The following is an 18604-nucleotide window of genomic DNA, read 5'->3' on the forward strand; positions in this document are numbered from 1 at the left end:
CTCAGACTAAAGCAATGCAACTTAAAGAGGAACTTACTCTGATCAAGAAGGGAAGGCAGACGGTTCAAGAGTACTTGCACACTGTCAAATCCCTCGCAGATGAAATCTCCCTCATCGATCATTCCATCTTTGAAGATGATTTAACGCTTTACATCTTCAATGCCCTGGGTGGTGATTCCCGTGAGATTGCTACTCCTATTCGCGCACGGGAATGCCCACTCACCTTCGAGGAGTTACATGATCTTCTTGTGGGTCATGATGCAAAAGGATACAATCAACGTCCTAGATTGGATTACAAAGAAACATTTAGTCCCGTTGTGAAGCCTGCTACTATTCGAATTGTCCTAAGAGTTGTTGTGATGCAGGGATGGCCTTTGAGACAACTTGATGTCAACAATGCATTTTTGCATGGGAAGTTGACTGAAACAATTTATATGGCCCAACCCCTGGGCTTCAAAGATGCCTCAAAACCTAATCATGTTTGTAGGTTACTTAAGGCAATTTATGGTTTAAAATAGGCTCCTCGAGCCTGGTACTCAGCACTGAAAATGGCCATAATGAGTCTTAGTTTTCAAAATTCCAAGGCAGACTCATCCTTGTTTATATACCAAAACAATTATGTCTTGTGCTATCTATTGTTTTATGTGGATGATTTGGTAATTACTGGTAGTGATCTGAATTTTTTATCTAATATCATTGCTCAACTTGGAGTTCAATTCTCCTTAAAAGACATGGGGCAGCTTCACTTCTTCTTGGGTATGGAAGTCATCCATATAAAATCAGGTCTCTTCTTATCCCAACATAAATACATTCGAGACCTTCTTTCAAAGACAAATATGATGGGTGCAAAGGAGGTATCTACTCCGCTATCTACAAGCATGGCTATAAAACTGGTTGATGGAACCACATCCTTTGACAGCACTGAGTTTTGAAGTGTCATTGGAGGGCTTCAATATTTGTCTCTCACACGCCCAAACATTTCTTTCTCAGTCAATAAATTGTCTCAGTTTATGCATAAACCAACTATCACTCATTGGGCAGCTGCTAAGAGACTCCTCCGGTACTTGAAACAAACCATTTTCCATGGTATCCACATTAAAAAAAAAAATTCCAGCTTTACTCTTACCACATACTCCAATACTGATTGGGCGGACAATTTTGATGATCGTACATCCACCTCAGCATACATAAGCTTCCTTGGATTAAATCTCAAATTGATCTCCATTTCGTTCGTGATATGGTTCAAAATAGAATTCTCCATGTTCAACATGTCAACACTCAAGATCAACTTGTAGACTTATTGACAAAGCCACTATCACAACAAGGCATGGACTTCCTCAAAATCAAGATTGGTTTAGCAGATGACACCTCCATCTTGCGGAAGCGTATAAGGGAAGACTTCTCAAATCAAGCAAATCAAGATCAAGATCACAAGACCTGATTTATAGGCTAAAAATGTGCATGTAACAGCAGACAAATACTCTATACAAGCTAGAAAAATCTTGAGTAAATGCTTTGTAATTGTAGGCTTAAGTTTAACTTTCTTTCTTAAAATAGAATCTGTATACTTGTATATATTTTGATGAAATCAATAGAAATTAGTGTGGTGTTTTTCATTTGACAGAAATAAGAACTTTCTGTGTTCATATTTTTCAAACTTCATCAGTTTCTTAATATTATAGAGCTTGACATTAAACATTATGGATCTATATAGGAAATTGGTAGCTCTCTTTAGGTCAATAAACAAGTAATCAATCAATCAATTTTTATGGTAATTTTAATTCTTCCAAGTACATATTTTAATCACCATCCCTTCATTATTCTTTAAGTATGGCATAGATGATTAAAAAATTATTTATTACTTTTATATTAATCATTTGATAGACACCATAAAATAATGAAATTATAATAATTAAAAGGATCATCAATTATCATTTGTGGAAGAGTTCATGGCTCTTGTAGTGGTATAGATGCTTCTAACTCGTGATGGTGAATGCATGAGCTTGAAACGCTGGCTAATGTGCTTCTTCTTGCCTCTTTTAGCAGCCTGGCTTTGGGGTGGCTACATTTAAAGGGCTGTGGACTTTCGGGAAGAAACCGCCTGTTCCATCCAACTGTCTCGTGTTAATTCACCCTGTTTGGCATTTGCATTGATAATGCCCGCCACGCTTGACATCATACCCTTGTACGCCACTCTCCTCGACGCCTGCTCCTCCGCCAAAACTCTCCAAAACCTTAAACGCCTTCATTGCCGGACCATTATACTTGGCATTTCCCACCACGACTTCATACGGACCAAGCTCGTCTCCTCCTATGCCTCTTGTGCCCAACTACACCATGCCAACGTGCTCTTCTCCTTCGCCACTCGCCAGCCCACCTTCCTTTTCAACACCCTTATCAGAGCCCATGCGTCTCTTGGTTTGTTCTCTCATTCCCTATTCATCTTTCACCAAATGCTCATTGCTGGCAAGTCCATTGACCGCTACACCTTGCCTCCTGTTCTCAAATCTTGTGCTGGATTATCGGCTCTGAGACTTGGCCGCCAGGTCCACGGGATAGTTTTGGTTAATGGATTCGCCTTAGATACGACGAATTCGAATGCATTGATTACCATGTATGCGAAGTGTGGTGATTTGGTCAATGCGCGTAAGGTGTTCGATGAAATGTCGGTAAGGAATCAGATATCTTGGTCCGCAATGATGGCAGGGTATGGAATGAATGGAATGTTTAATGAGGTGTTTGAGTTGTTTGATAGGATGGTGGAGGTAGGAGAGAGGCCAGATGGTGTCACTTTTACAGTGCTCCTGACAGCGTGTAGTCATGGGGGGTTGATAGAAAGGGGGAAGGAGTATTTTGAGATGATAGAAAGGAGGTTAGGAGTGCGACCAGGGCTAGAGCATTATACTTCAATGGTGGATATGCTGGGAAGGGTGGGGCAGGTTGAGGAAGCGGAGAAATTAATTTTAGAAATGGAGGTGGAGCCTGATGAAGCTCTGTGGGGGGCCTTGTTGGGGGCTTGTAGGATTCATGCGAAGGTGGAGGTGGCTGAGAGGGTGGTTGAGAAGGTTTACAATAAGAGACGTGGTGTTGCATCTATATGAATCATTTAAGTTATTCTTCATCGTGAATTTTGTTATTTTTAATCACAGTAACTTATATGTCAAGTTGTTTTTATATAACTTATAAAATTGCAAAAAACGTGTTCCATCAAATTAACGTTCAGAATCTTCTGGGACGTGTTTCTATCTCTATTTTCTTTTTCTCCAAGTTTTCCAATGTGTATGTATCAACCAGTTCAAAACGGAGGTCTCATATTTGAATTTGCTTCATAATGACAACCAGAAAATCTGAACTAGCATTCTGGATCCGCAATGTCGTCTCCTGCCGAGTAATACTCTCTTGACTTTCTCTTTCCCTTCCCAAATTCTTTTTTTTTTTTTTGTTTTTTTTTTGTTTTATGTTCTTTCTGCTGAATTTTATTAGTTTCCAAATCAGGCCTTTGATTATAAGCCTTTTCAGTGATTTTGATATTACAAGTCTTGTATTATTTTTGTTGGAAATTGCAGTTGTCTTTCATTGTAATGTACTTTGTTTCAAGTTGTGTTCCACTTCGTTTAGTTCTATGCCATATTTGCTCTTTTGTTCATTTTTGCTTCTTTGGGTGTTGTGTGCAACCTGGTTGGGTCTAAACAATGAATGCTATATTCGACCTTTTGGATATAGGTTAATGGTCTGGTTGTTTTGCTAGTACTGCAAAAGTGCCATGGGACGCTTTGTATAACATGTTATCACTCAAACATTTCTTTTTGATCAGTAATCACTTCAACATTTTCTTATATAAGCTGTAAGCCCTCCCTATATTAACTTGATGCTAGTGAAACCAATATTGCATATGGTTAACATTTGCAACTGTTCAAGTATACAAGTTGTGAGGGGATACACATTGATGTTGTACAATCTGAATATGCATGTAGTTTGATAATCTTTAAAACTCAAGTTATTTACATTTGCTTTGTAATCTTCCAACTCATGCATTGCAATTGGAAGAGATTGCTTCTTCCGAAGGAGGGATGGTAACTGAAGTAAACGTGTTGAGAGGTTATTTACAAATCCACTTGCTTGATATTGACAAGGAAGTAACCGGGAAAAGTAAAATGAGGGCGAATTAGCGGAAAGGCCCTACAATCAATAAATCACATCCTCTTGATTTGGGGAAAAAAAGTAGGATGATGCAAATTAGTGGAAAGCCCCAAATAATTTGCATTTATTGATTAAATGCACTTCACAATATCTCATGTTTATTTGTTCTTTGCAAAAGTATTGCAATTGGTTAGGTTGAGCGCAATTTATTTCACAAACCTTTTGCCTTTAAGTTTGGCTTTGCATGGCATACATGTTCTCAGCATGTAGGCAGCAAATAGCTTCAAGTGACTGTATACCTTGAAGACTGGACCACAGCATTGCCTATTATGCTATTATTCTTTTCTTTCATTCAGCACCAGTCCTATGACAAAACGAAGGTTACATTTATTTGTCAAGTTCTTATTTGTTTCCATGGGCACTTATAATACAGAAATGTCATGATTAACTAACCGATGCATGTAGTAACGAGGCTTCAATTTGGGGAACAAATTAACATGGTCTTGTATACAATTATGACAGAGGGTCATCATCGGTAGTAAAATAATGCTCTCTCTTTTCTGGCCTCATACTTAAGCTCAAAGCTTGATAGTAGCGAAAATACTTGTAGTACTAATCATAGCAGTGTGAGTTTAGTATTAGTACTTTGAATTTATTCTCCCTGCTATTTGCCATCCACCTTACTGCAATTTGATAGTCCCCTAAAAACTTATTAATATGATTTTTATTTGCCATCCACCTTCCTGCTCATGATTTTTTGCTGTTGTTTTCCTCTTCATAAAATGTATTCAGGTGTTTTCTTTTTGAATACTTGCTATGTACATGGGCATTGCCTATTTCATTCGATAGAATAAAATTGTCTTCTTACTTATAAAAAAAATGATTTTTATTTGAGATCTTATAAATGGTTATAATGGTTCTTTTAACTGTTGTATGGTTTATTGTTGACATCCATTTCAGATTTTCTAAATCTCTTCCACCCTTAACTAAGGCTTATGGGACACTTTGTCTGTTGGCTACTACAGTCTATCAGATTGGACTATTTGATACTCGAGATATTGCACTAGTCCATAAACTGGTATTCACATGTTTTCAGGTATGTCTTTCATCTCTGTGGACTTCATACTTTAATTTCACCATATTCTGTTGACAGAATCTGCTCTTCGTTTGTAAACTCTATCTACTATTTTTTAGAAGAACTTATTCGATCCATTAAGTTGCAGCCTAGTGGTCAAAAGGCATGCTTGGAATGAGCTTTAGACGGGGAACCAAAAGTTTCTCAAAATTTTCTACTTTGATCCAAACAACTTTACACCAAAACAGTATCAATCATCAAAACATCTTACTTCGTAAAAAACCAAAACAACCGTCACAAGACTCAAATAATAATAAAAAAGCATCTCACAAAAAATTTCTTCCCTTATATTTTTCAATGGGACTAACCATCTTTTCAGATCCCTCTAAAATAATTTCTCAATCCCATTTTTAATAGACCCCCCAAATTTTACAAAATCCTCTAAACTCTTTAAGTTTTCTGAAAATTTTCAGCAACTTTCTAGAAAATCTAACATCCAAACGTCCTCTGAGACATCATGGGTTTTATTACACACTAGGATTTCTAGTGGATTACATGCCCCCGGATGATAGGGCCTTGTATTTGGGGCTTTACTCCCTAGGGGTGGGTCCAGAAAGCCTTGCCTTGGTAAAGTTCCACATCATCAAACAAAGCATTCAAGGCAGGGCTCTTCAGACCCACTCCTAAGGAGTAAACTTTAGATACATGACCTCACCAGCCAAAACTGTATATCTATTAATTCAGTGGAACTCCTAGTGCAGAATTGAATCCAAAATGTACGAGTCTTCAACATTCAACCCACTCAAGCCAAAACCAAACCAAGCTGGCTGCAACATTACTGTCATTTACGGTCATTGCATCTACCAATCTGTCGATTCCCTTTAATTTGAGATTGGCTTATATGGCCTTAAATGGAAATTGAATTTTCTGGACTGTGTTTATTTGACGTGTTATTGTTAGTTTGAGTATCTTAATGTTGATGGCTAAGCAAATGCTAACCACTCAGCAAGAGACTTTTAGTCATGTGCTAGTTCTGATGCTTTGGGATTTATGAAAACCTGTCTCCCCATAAGACCATTTCAAAAATCCAAAGGATATCTCTGTTTTGCCATTAAAATAAAAACTAGAAAAATAGGGAGAATAGTTTGGGAATTATTTCCTTATTTTAATTATCTCTTTTCTGATTTCCACAAGTTCCTACTTATAGGAATTTCAAGAAATCTAAACTACAAAAAGAATAACTAATTAGTTTACCTAATAAATATACATTCCTAACTTATAATCATTGACTAATTACTGCCTAATTTACAGCTATACAATCTTGGTAATTACTGTCGAATATCTTTCCGATTTTCCAACACTCCTCAAACTGGCTTGAAGATATCTTCCATAGTCAGCTTGCCCATTAAAACATCAAATTGCTTCTTCTGCAGCCCCTTAGTAAATACATCAGCACTCTGTTTAACAGTTGGGATGTATGGCATACAAATCAGCCCACTGTCAAGTTTTTCCTTGATAAAGTGTTTATCCGCTTCTACATGCTTTGTTCTGCCATGAAGAACCGGATTGTGGGCAATTGAAATTGCTGCCTTGTTATCGCAGTATAACTTCATGGGTAGCAAATCTGAAGCCTTCAACTATTCTAACAATCTCTTAATCCACATAACTTCACAATACCATGAGCCACTACTCTAAATTCAGTCTCTACACTGCTTCTAGCAACCACATTTTGTTTTTTACTTCATCAAGTAACAAGGTTTCCTCCAACAAAGGAACAATATCTAGATGTTGATCTTCTATCTGTTATACTCACAGCCCAGTTTGCATCAGTGTAGGCTTCAATTTGTAGATGTCCTCGTTTTTTAAAAAGTAGACCTTTTCCAAGAGTCCCCTTCAAATATCTCAAAATTCTGTAAACTGCTTTAAAATGCTCTTGCCCAGGCAAATGCATGAATTGACTAACCATACTTACCAAAAATGCTATATCCGGTCATGTATGAGACAGATAAATCAACCTTCCAACAAGTTGTTGATATTGTTCTTTGTTTACTACACTTTCAGCCTCAGCAGGTTGTAATTTTGTATAGGGTTCCATTGGTGTTTCAACTATTTTACAACCAAGCATACCCTTTTCTCCAAGCAAGTCTGTTACATACTTTCGTTGATTGACAAATATACCTTCCTTAGACCTAGCAAACTCCATTCTGAGGAAATACTTCAACACACCCAAAAGTCTTTGATCTTGAATTCATCAGCAAGCCTTTCTTTTAGTCTTTTCAGTTCAGCACTATCATCTCCTATCAAGATAATATCATCCACATAAACAATCAAAATAGCAATTTTACCTTCTTTTGAGTGTCTATAAAACATGGTATGATCTGCTTGACTTTGACAATATCTGTGTAGTCTTACTGCTTTGCCAAAGCGTTCAAATCAAGCATTTGGGCACTGTTTGAGGTCATATAATGACTTTCTTAATCTGCAGACTTTATCTACACCAAGTCTTTCTTCAAACCCGGGTGAAAGACTCATAAAAACTTCCCCTTCTAAGTCTCGATTAAGGAACACATTTTTTACATCCAATTGGTGTAAAGGCCAATTGGAATTCACAACGAGGGACAATAATACTCGAATTGAGTTTATTTTGGCTACGGGGGTGAACGTCTCTTGGTAGTCTATTCTATAGGTTTGTGTAAAACCTTTTGCAACAAGCCTCGCCTTGTACCTCTCTATACAGCCATCAGCCCTGCATTTCATTTTAAAAACCCATTTGCGCCCTATAGTTTTCTTGTCTCTCGGCAAGTCCACTGTCTCCCATGTGCCATTCTTCCTAAGGGCGTTATCTCCTCAAGTACTGCCAATTTCCAATTCGGATCATCTAGTGCTTCTTGGATATTTCTTGGCACAACAAGTTGAGAAATATTTGAAGTAAATGCTCTATGATTATTGGAGAGTTTTTGGTAGGAGATATATTTGGCAATAGGATATTTAGTGCATGTTCGGGTTCCTTTTCTTATGGCAATTGGAATATCAAGATATGAGGTTTTATTTTTTGGAGATACTATAGGATTTGAATTCGAAATGGGAGTAGAAGATAAAATAGAATTAGATAAAATAGAAATGGGAGAAGAATTACCTAAAATATTCAAAGAGCCATTGTTCAGGGATTCTGATTGATTCTGTACTGGGATGATAGGAAGGTCTTTATTTCTTTCAGGGATCCTCTTTCTAGTATAAACCAGAAGCTCAGAATTTGGATTAAATTTATCCTTTTGTAGTATTTCCTTCTCTGTTGGTAAAAAACCGATTCTGCCAATATCAGCATTTTGAATGTTGTTTTAGTTTTTCAGGAAAAAAAACTTAGTGATTTGTGGAGAGGATTTGATGGGAAATGTTTTGGTTTCTTGAGAAGGAAAGTCAACGATTGTATTGGGTAAAGGAGCATATTTTTCCCAAAAATTAACTTCTTCACCTATTTTCTCCCCCTAAAGAAAATTTTTGGTAAAGAATAGAGTATTTTTAAGAAAAGAGACATCCATAGTAATATGGAATTTTTTTGTTTGAGGGTTAAAACATTTCTATCCTTTTTGGTTAGGAGCATATCCTAAAAAGACACATTTTTCAGCTCTCGGATCTAATTTAAACTGAGATTTATTTGGTGTGTCAACAAAAACTGTGCAACCAAACATTTTTAAAGGTAATTCTGAATTAATTCTAGATTTTGGAAATTCCTTTTTTAAGCAATATAATGGAGTGATATATTGTAGAACTTGTGTAGGCATCTGGTTGATCAAATAGGATGCAGTCAAAATAGTATCTCCCATAAATACTTTGGAATATTCATATAAAACATTATAGCACGGGCTACTTCAAGCAAATGTTTATTTTTTTCTTTCGGATATTCCATTTTGTTGAGGGGTATCACAACATGAAGATTGATGAGAAATACATTTTTCTTGTAAAAAAGTTTTCAAAACTTGATTAACATACTCCGTTCCATTGGTAGATCGAAGTATACTAATTTTTGTTTGAAATTGATTTACAATCATATTGTAAAAATCTTTGAATAATTTTTCAATTTCAGACTTCTCACGCATGAGATAAATCCAGCAAAGACGAGTATGGTTGTCTATAAATGTCACAAACCTCCTTTTTCCTGACATAGTAGTAACCTTTGAAGGTCCCCACAAATCACTATGAAGTAAATATAATGGTTTTGATGCATGATAAGGTTTAGGAAGATAAGTTGCACGATGACTTTTGGACAAAAAACAACTTTCACATTGAAAAGATGCAGTCTAAATTTTTAAACAACGATGGAAACAGATATTTTAGATAGGAGAAACTTGGATGGCCTAATCTATAATGCCAAACCATTAATTTGTTCATGAACAGATATAGAATTGATGCTACTAAAGCCTTGAGTTTTTTTTTTTTTATTACTAGATAGATTATCATCAAAATAGTAGAGACCATTTATCATCCTAGCACTGCCAATTGGCCTCCCTGAGCTCTAGTCTTGAAAAGTACAATGAGATTCAAAGAAGGTAACACAACAATTATAATCTTTGGATAATTTGCTTACATACAAGAGATTGCAGGCAAGTTTAGGAACATGAAGAACATATTTAAGATCTATTATTTCTGAGATTTTTATTAAGCCTTTTCTTGCAATAGATGAAAAACTACCGTATGCAATTCTAACCTTTTCATTTCCGGAACATGGTGAATAAGATTTAATTAAATGTGAAGAACTAGTCATATGGTCAGAGGCTCCTGAATCAATGATCCAAGGAGCGGATTTGAATTTAGCAACATGATAGAGCATTAGGTTCATTACCTTTTTGAGCCAAAGAAACACTAGGAATACCAGATGATGAATTGGATTTTAGCAGTGTAAGAAGATGCTCCATCTGCTCTTTAGTAAAAGGGTTGACCTCGGCTTCATTGGTAGTAGGGAAAGCTCGGCCAGATCTGTCACCAAGCTTGCTGCTTTTCCAATTTGCTGGTTTGCCATGACTTTTCCAGCAAATCTCCTGAGTGTGGCGCAATTTGTTGCAATAATCACACCAAACCTGTGGTTTGTCATCATTCCTATGCTGGTAAGTGATGGCTTTGCTGGAATTTGCATCGACAGCCACTAAGGCAGAGCTTTCAACAGCGACACCGGGTCCTTTCTGTCAGTTTTGGTCTCAATACCTTTCTCTTGGATTTCTTTCATTTATATAGAAAATATATTTACATAGGATGCTCACATAGGGAGGTACGTATGTCAACTATTTACAGCAGTCGGTTCCTAATTCTACCTAATTTACAACCGCTTCTTCCAGCCTAATGTTACAAAACTAATCCCATAAAATCCTATCCGTAATTCGCTCATAACACCCCCCTCAAATTGATGCTTGTTGATCTATCAGCATCAATTTGTCAACCAAGAATTGATGTCGATGTCGAGAAAGGGCTTTCGTAAATATGTCTGCAGTTTGATGTTCGGTGGAGATGTAAGGAAGAGTAATCACATGTTTGTCAAATGATTCACGGATGGAATGACAATCGACTTCAATATGTTTTGTACGTTCATAGAATACAGGAATAGCAGCAATTTGAATAGCATTGGTATTATCAGCATGAAAAGGAGTGGAATGCATTTGAGGAAAACCAAGTTCTCCTAATAACCCACAAAGCCAAGTGATCTCGAAGCATGCTGAAGACATAGCATGATACTCTGACTTAGTAGAGGACTTGGAAACTCTTTCTTGCTTCTTACTCTTTCAAGAAATGAGTGCGTTGCCTAAGAACATGCACCAGCCAGTAACAGAGCGATGAGTATCCGCACAGCGGCCCAATCAGCATCACTATACCCTACTAACTGTAAAGGAGAGTCTTTAGGAAAGAACAACCCGCGTGTAGAGGTGCCCTTCAGATATCGGATAATACGGTGGACAACAGCTAAATGAAGATTTCGTGGAGCCTGCATAAATTGACTAACTTGGTGCATAGCAAAAGAAATGTTAGGACGAGTAATCGTCAAGTAGTTCAAACTCTCAACAAGTTGTTGATATAATGAAGGATCTGATAAGAGCTCGCCGTCCTCGTGGCGAAACTTAAGATTGACTTCCGAGGGAGTAAGAATAGAGTTATCCGATTGGAGACCGGCTAGTGAAATCACTTCCTGTGTATATTTGGGCTGTTGTAACAACATACTAGTTGGAGTAAGCTGCACCTCAAGACCAAGAAAGTACTGCAAAGAACCAAGATCTTTCATGTGAAAAGAGGCATGGAGATGCTGTTGTAATTGCTCAATTAACTCGTTATCAGAGCCAGTAATCACAATGTCATCAACATATACCAGAAGTAATACAATCCCTGCAGACGTCTTGCGCAGAAAGAGAGAGGAATCAAACTGACTCTGAGTAAAATGAAAAGCAATCAGGGTAGACCTAAATTTATCAAACCATGCACGTGGAGCCTGTTTCAATCCATACAAGGATCAGCGTAGCAGACAAACCTTTGAGGGAGGTGTAGCAAATATGCCAGGAGGTGGAGACATATAGATTTCTTCCTTCAAGTCCCCATGCAGAAAAACATTTTTCACATCCATTTGCTGAAGAGACCATCCCTGCGATGCAGCAAGTTCCAAAATAGTTCGCAAAGTAGTCATTTTGGCAACAAGTGCAAAGGTTTCTTCATAATCAATACCATACTCTTGTTGATTCCCAAGAACCATGAGATGAGCCTTATATCTATCTAGTGACCCATCAGACCAAAAATTGACTGAGTACACCCATTTAGAACCAATAGGTTTGACACTAGATGGACAAGTCATAAGATTCCAAGTGTGATTTTTTTGAAGAGCTTGGATTTCTTCTTGCATGGCCTATTGCCAAAATGCTTGGGTGGCTGCCTGGATGTATGAGTGAGGAACATAAATAGTGTCAAGAGTGGCAGTAAGCGAAGTATGAGGAAAACCATACCTATCGGGTGGAGCGTTGGGGTATAGGAGCCGCAGAATCAGATGACGGACCAGTATCTAGAAGGGGCGTTGAAGCAGGGAAGGACGTTGATGGTATATCAAACTTGGTTTAAATCGCTCAATAGGAGAAGACACACCATCAAAAGCAGGAAGAAGAATAATAGGAAGATCAGAAATAACCTGAGACTGAAAGAAATATTGATTCTCAAAGAAAATCACATTTCGTGAGATTTGGAATTTGTTTGCATGAGCATCATAACAAAAAAATCCTTTTTGAGTAGGACTATATCCCATAAAGGCACACGTGACAGACTGTGCAGGAAGTTTGTGACGCTCAACAGGTGGCAGATGAACAAAACAAACACACTCAAAAGTATGAATGGATTGATACTCAGGAGATATGCCAAATAAGCAAAAATAGGGTGAATCAAAATCTAGAGTGGTAGTAGGCAAACGATTGATCAAATAGACAGCAGTAGATAGAACTTCTACCAAAAACCTAGAAGGTACAGAAGAATCAATCAATAAAGTACGGACAACATCTAAAAGATGACGATTCTCACGCTCAGCGACTCCATTTTGTTGAGGAGTATAAGGACAAGAACGTTGAAAAATAATTCCCTTTTGCTAAAAAAAAGTTTGGAAAGAATAAGACATGTACTCCCCTCGAGTCGGAGCATAAAGTTTTGATACACGTACTAAATTGTGTCTTGATAAGCAGAATAAATTTTTGAAAGACAGAAAATACATCAGCTTTAAAACGGAGAAAATATATTCAGGTGAATAGACTATAATCATTGATAAACGTCACAAAATAACAATACTAACCATGAGAAATAACAGGACTCACACCCCAAACGTCAGGACGCACAATCTCAAAACAGTGAGAAGCATGACTACCATGCGCAAGAAAAGGTAAAGTTTTACTTTTACCAAGACAACAAGTGACACAATCAAAAGATACATGAGAAGAAGAAAATGAGTTTTTATTGCCCAAAAAACCATGTCTCATAAGATGAGTCAATATAACAGAATTAGGATGACCTAATTTCTTATGCCAAATTTCATGAGTATTAACAGTAGCCATACAGGCAAGAAAAACAACAGTAGGAATAGAAAACTGTAAGGGAAATAAATGTCCTACTTTAGGTCCCTTCGCGATCACCATCCCCGACATCTGATCCTACACAAAACAACCACGATGAGAGAAGTGAACATCACAATTATTATCGACCAATTGCCCAACAGAGATTAAATTGGTAGACAATCCAGGAGAGACAAAAAATCACAAAATGAAGAGCCTAAATTACCAACAATAGTAATAGGAAGAGTATTGCCATCAGCAATCTGAATATTTTGCAAGCCTTTATACTTACGAACACCAGGGAGACCTGTCATATTACCAGTCATATGATTAGAAGCGTCCGAATCAACAATCTAAGAAGTTGATTTAGTATCTGTACCTTGCAGGCCTAAGGCCTTAAAAACAGACACAATTATCTGTTGGACCATTGCCGGTGTTAGAAAAGATGAATCAGAGCTTATAGTAGGCGGCGCAGAAGAAGAAGCAGAGGACTGAACAACAGTATGAAAAGCTTGGGATTGGCGATTCTGAGGCCGTATTCGACAATCCTTAATAATATGACCCTCTTTCTTGCAGTAGTTACAAACTTTCTTAGAATTGTTGCGAGTAATATGACCAAATTCTTTACAACTGAAACATTGCAACTTGTTCCTCCCTCTCCCTTGTGCTGCATAGGCTACATTCACAGTCTCGAAAAAGACATTCTCAGAAGTCATACTCATCTGAGTGGATAACCGTTGTTCTTCATGCAACAAATCTCCCAAACAAATGTTTAAAGAAGGAACTGGATCACGGTTCAATAAACCAGCTCGAACGGGCTCAAATTCGGGTCGAAATTTCATTAAAAACTGATCGCGTTAACTCTCAGCATGAACTGTTTGAAGAGCCACGAGAGCCACAGTGGGAACCTCAGCATGAGCAATAGCAGAATACTCACTCCAAAGGTTAATAAAACTAGAATAAAATTGTGTGATAAGTAAATTGCCTTGACTATAATTACTAATTTCCAACTCTAATTAGAACTTCCGAGCACTATGATCTTGGTGGTAAATACGGTGAAGATAATCCCACATAGCTTGAGCCGTAGTAAAACACCGAAGATTGGTACCAAGATGGGGCTCAATCGTTCCCCACAGCCAGGAGATCACCTTAGTATCCTTGACCTCCCATTGGGCAAATTCCTTATCATCAGTGGGAACTCGAACAGAACTATTCATATGATTTGATAATTCTTTCCCTTTCAAAAATATCTTAAACTGAAATTTCCATGTAGGAAAATTTTTGCTAGTAAATCGTACAATAGTATTTTCAATAGACATTATGAAAGTCTATGAATAAAAAAAATAAACCCAATAAGAGAGGCCCAAACACGTAATGCAAATGAAATAAACCTACGCAAATAATTTGCAATACAAATTATTAGTCCAAAAGAGGACACAATCACGTATTGCAGCACAAGGTTCCCAAACTGATAATAAGAATATTAATTGGGCCAACGCAAAATGATCCACTCAAAGTAATAGAATCCCACTCGAAATTAGCCCACGGGAGTAATAATAATAATTAAAAAAAAAAAAGACTCACTGCAAGAAGCTCTTCACTATTGGGCTCACGTATTTTTTATTTGCTCTCCCATTGAGTAAAAGAGACTCACGTCAAGAGGAAAGACGCACGGCCCACAAAAAATAAAAAGACTCACAAGAAAGAAAAGAATTGCCCACGAAAAGGAAGCCTGAAGATGCCGTGAACAATGGTAGAGAAAAAAAAAATGCGGCAGGACCCAAAAAAAACATGACCCAGAAAGTAAACACTGCCGATAGCCACACAGGTGTGGTCGACCACCACACAGTTGTACACAGAACCTGCCGATAGCCTCAAAGCCACCCACAAATGCTGTCAACCACCACAGTTTCTGTGGTCGACCACCACACAGTTTCTGTCTATTGTTGCAGAAACATCACCTGCAGCTGCTGACAGCCACTAAGAGGACAAACCCACAAGCGGAACCCCACAAGCACCGAGAAAACACTCACAACAAACTCAGAAACTCACTACCGTGTGAAAACAGAAAATTATTGTCGCAACTCAGAAATTCTCAAGGATTAAGACCATAGAGAAATGATAATCAGAATAGAAGCTCTGATACCATGTCAGTTTTGGTCTCAATACCTTTCTCTTGGATTTCTTTCATTTATAAAGAAAATATATTTACATAGGATGCTCACATAGGGAGGTACGTATATCAACTATTTACAGCAGTCGGTTCCTAATTCTACCTAATTTACAACCGCTTCTTCCAGCCTAATGTTACAAAACTAATCCCATGAAATCCTCTCCGTAATTCTCTCATAACACTTTCTTGCCTAGCATCACATTCCTTCGACTCTCCTCTCTCCTTACCTCCGAAAAGACGTCACCAATTGAAGGAAGGGGCTGTCTTCCAATAATTCTCTCCCTTCATCAAATTTAATGTTGAGGCCAGCAGGAAATTTAAAAATCCGATTGTCCTCCATAATTTTCTTGTGATGATGGCTATCTTCCACAGATTTCCATTCATATGTATTAAATAGATCGAGATCTTGCCACACCCGTTTCAGAGAGTTGAAATACTTGGTGACACTATCCTCTCCTTGACGCATCTCACCAAGTTTGAGAGCCAACTCAAAAATTTGAGATTGATTACCCAAATCTGAATATATCTAGTTCACATTCTCTCAAAGCTCTTGTGCCGTTGGATAGCACATATAGTTAGTTAATATTATCTTCCATGGAATTCACAAGCCATGTCATGACCATGAAATTTCAGTATCCCAAGTCGCATAGGCCATCTTCCCACGCCCCCGGATGTACATGCGAACCGATTGAGACCATCGCAAAAAATTATCACCATTCAAGCAGATAGTGGTAATTTGAACAGAGTGAGACTCAGAGTTGGTTCCATTACTTTTTGATGGGTTTGCAGTAGAGGAGGATGGTGGAACTGCAATGGACTCAATTGAAACATCAGGCATGGTGCTACCGACGAGACAGGAAACGGGAGAGGTGCTAGCAAGCAATTGCCTGCTCTGATACCAACTAGAAAAAAAAAGAGAATATTTTGGGAATTATTTCCTTATTTTAATTATCTCTTTTCTGATTTACACGGGTTCCTACTTCTAAGAATTACAAGAAATCTAAACTATTTTCTCAAAAAAAAGAAAAGAAAAAAAAGAAATCTAAACTAGGAAAAGAATAACTAATCAGTTTACCTAATAAACTTATCATCATTGACTAATTACTGCCTAATTTTCAGCTATACAATCTTGGTAATTACTACCGAATGTCTTTCCAATTTTCCAACAAAAAACAACTTTTATTATTTTGAACCACCCCCCTTCCCTAGGTTAGGGGCTATATAGAGGTATAAAGTTGAACCCATGAGTATGCACATAAAAAAGGGGTTAAATGAAAAAAATCCTTGGTTTAACTAATCCAATAAATTCTCAAATGACCCTTAAACATCTCTCTCTCTCTCTCTCTCTCTCTCTCTCTCACACGCACACGCACACGCACACGCACACGCACACGCACACCCCCTCATACCCACCCACCCACCCATACCCAAGCATATCCACACATGCCTATGCCACCCTCAACTGGACTCTTTGGTAACTTGACATTCACTTGTCGGTGTGGAGGCTGATTACAAACTTCTTTTTCCTTGGAAATTTCTCTGTCAACTTTGGAATCCATCTTTGAGTGATGTAAGTAAGTACTAAGTACTAGTTACAAAGAACTTTAAATAAGGTGCATCAATTTTCACTATGCCACTCCCCATTGCTAGTGTAAAAGCTAAGTGATCACTTGAGGCCTATGACATTTTGGGGGTTTGGGGAGAGGAAGGGGGGGGGGGGGGGGGGGGGGGGGGGGGGGATGGTGGGTTATGTTCTTTTCATCCACTTACAGCTTCATGTGAATGATTGATTGCACAGTTAGATTTGGAGTTCAACTTGAGAATGGAACATTTGACAGATGGAGGGCAGATTTCTTGTGGATGATGATATTTGGAGCCTTTTCACTATTGGCATGTGAGATTATCTTCATCATTAACTGCTTTTTTTTTTTTTTTTTTTTTTAAGTGCGTACACTGACATTGGTTCTTTATGCTTTAGCCATTTATTCATTTTTTTGTTTTAGGTATTATCAGCCATCCCCATATTTTGGTCTCCTTTCTTTGGAATATCACTTGTGTTCATGCTTCTCTACATCTGGAGAAGAGCTGGTGTGTCTTTCAGAGGGAGGGCGTACTGACCTGGTGATTAATTCTGCTCTTTTATCAGGGGACCAGATTATCTCCCTTTGTTTCAAATTCTTTATCTTTCCCTTTTTGGATGGCACGCTAAAAACGGTGCTTGGGAATTAAGGGTTTCAGCTAGAGGGTCCTGACAGTTGCATTTCAAGCAAATTTTCTCCTTCAGCATTTCACTATATTGTTCATTGCTGAAATGTCTTCTTCAGAAAGATCTGTACTTTTTTTTTTCCCTTCAGCTGAAATTCTAAAGGTGAATTATTATATTGTGGAACAGAAAGGAAATATACGGAAGTTGTAGTTGTTGGGAAATGCTTGAATCCATGCAAAAATTTATAATTTCAATTTCCTTACCATGTAATGTATTATAGCAAGGGTTTAGCATTACAGGCTCGCTCAAAATCAGTGATTTCCGAATAATATATCTCCTAAGAGCTCAGCTCTTTTTGGGGTGCAGTAACTTCATTTAGACCCACTGACTAATTTGCACACTATCGTATCTAATTATTATAATTTTTTTAAACTCTTAAATAAAATATAAACAACAATTCAACTATTTTAAATTTTAAAACAAAAATCATATTAAAAAATTGTATTTTTACAATATTTTATTTCATCTGTGTAACCAAACAAATCCAAGTGAAATTGATTTTCTGAATTGGAACTTCTCATTTTTTCAAGGAAAATTGTAGTGGAGAACAATGAAGGTTTTTTCTTTTTTCTTTTTTTTTTTATTTTTTTTTATTTTTATTTTTTTTAATTTTATTTTCCGATATTGAATAAGGGCTGGTTCGGTTATACAACTATCTCATCTCATATAATAATTATAATTTTATTAAATTCTCATAAAAAATATGATAAACAATTTAACTTTTTTAAATCCTAAGTCAAAATTAATATTAAAAAAATTATATTATAGTAATATTTTATTCAACTTTCAACAAAGCATATCATTTCATCTCATATGAACCTCTTAACCGGTCTCGTTTGTTTTCAAAGATAAGATGTGATGAAGTGAGATGAGATAAGATGAGATTAAAGTTA

At 37.2% G+C, this 18604-nt stretch overlaps 2 protein-coding genes across 6 annotated transcripts; one reads left to right on the forward strand and one right to left on the reverse strand.

The window, feature by feature from the left end:
* Window positions 1–1943: 1943 nt before the first annotated feature.
* On the forward strand, window positions 1944–17905 carry LOC122304420 (pentatricopeptide repeat-containing protein At4g16470-like). 4 transcript variants are annotated; one of them, XM_043116696.1, is made up of 4 exons: window positions 1944–3388; window positions 5101–5236; window positions 17244–17339; window positions 17424–17905. In XM_043116696.1, exon 1 carries the CDS (start codon window positions 2157–2159, stop codon window positions 3099–3101), a length of 945 nt encoding a protein of 314 aa, XP_042972630.1. In that variant the 5' UTR covers window positions 1944–2156; the 3' UTR covers window positions 3102–3388; window positions 5101–5236; window positions 17244–17339; window positions 17424–17905. The 4 variants fall into 4 exon arrangements, with proteins under 4 accessions (XP_042972630.1, XP_042972629.1, XP_042972632.1 ...); XM_043116695.1 differs by having other exon boundaries at window positions 17449–17905; XM_043116698.1 differs by having other exon boundaries at window positions 17592–17905.
* On the reverse strand, window positions 13156–15577 carry LOC122304421. Of its 2 annotated transcripts, XM_043116700.1 has the most exons (3): window positions 13652–15577; window positions 13499–13579; window positions 13156–13371 (listed from the first exon to the last, which is right to left on the reverse strand). In XM_043116700.1, exons 1-3 carry the CDS (start codon window positions 14112–14114, stop codon window positions 13334–13336), a joined length of 582 nt encoding a protein of 193 aa, XP_042972634.1. In that variant the 5' UTR covers window positions 14115–15577; the 3' UTR covers window positions 13156–13333. The 2 variants fall into 2 exon arrangements, with proteins under 2 accessions (XP_042972634.1, XP_042972633.1); XM_043116699.1 differs by having other exon boundaries at window positions 13156–13579.
* Window positions 17906–18604: the final 699 nt, after the last annotated feature.

This window comes from Carya illinoinensis, chromosome 3, assembly GCF_018687715.1.
Source record: "Carya illinoinensis cultivar Pawnee chromosome 3, C.illinoinensisPawnee_v1, whole genome shotgun sequence".
NCBI classification, from domain to species: domain Eukaryota; kingdom Viridiplantae; phylum Streptophyta; class Magnoliopsida; order Fagales; family Juglandaceae; genus Carya; species Carya illinoinensis.

Bases quoted from the DNA above. Each gene is read 5' to 3' on its own strand.
- LOC122304421 (XM_043116699.1), bottom strand. From the start codon at position 14,114: ATGAAATTTCGACCCGAATTTGAGCCCGTTCGAGCTGGTTTATTGAAC. The intron at 13,580-13,651 runs GTACAGATACTA...GTAATATGACAG, and splicing joins TAAGGCCTTAGGCCTGCAAG to GTCTCCCTGGTGTTCGTAAG.
- LOC122304420 (XM_043116696.1), top strand. From the start codon at position 2,157: ATGCCCGCCACGCTTGACATCATACCCTTGTACGCCACTCTCCTCGAC.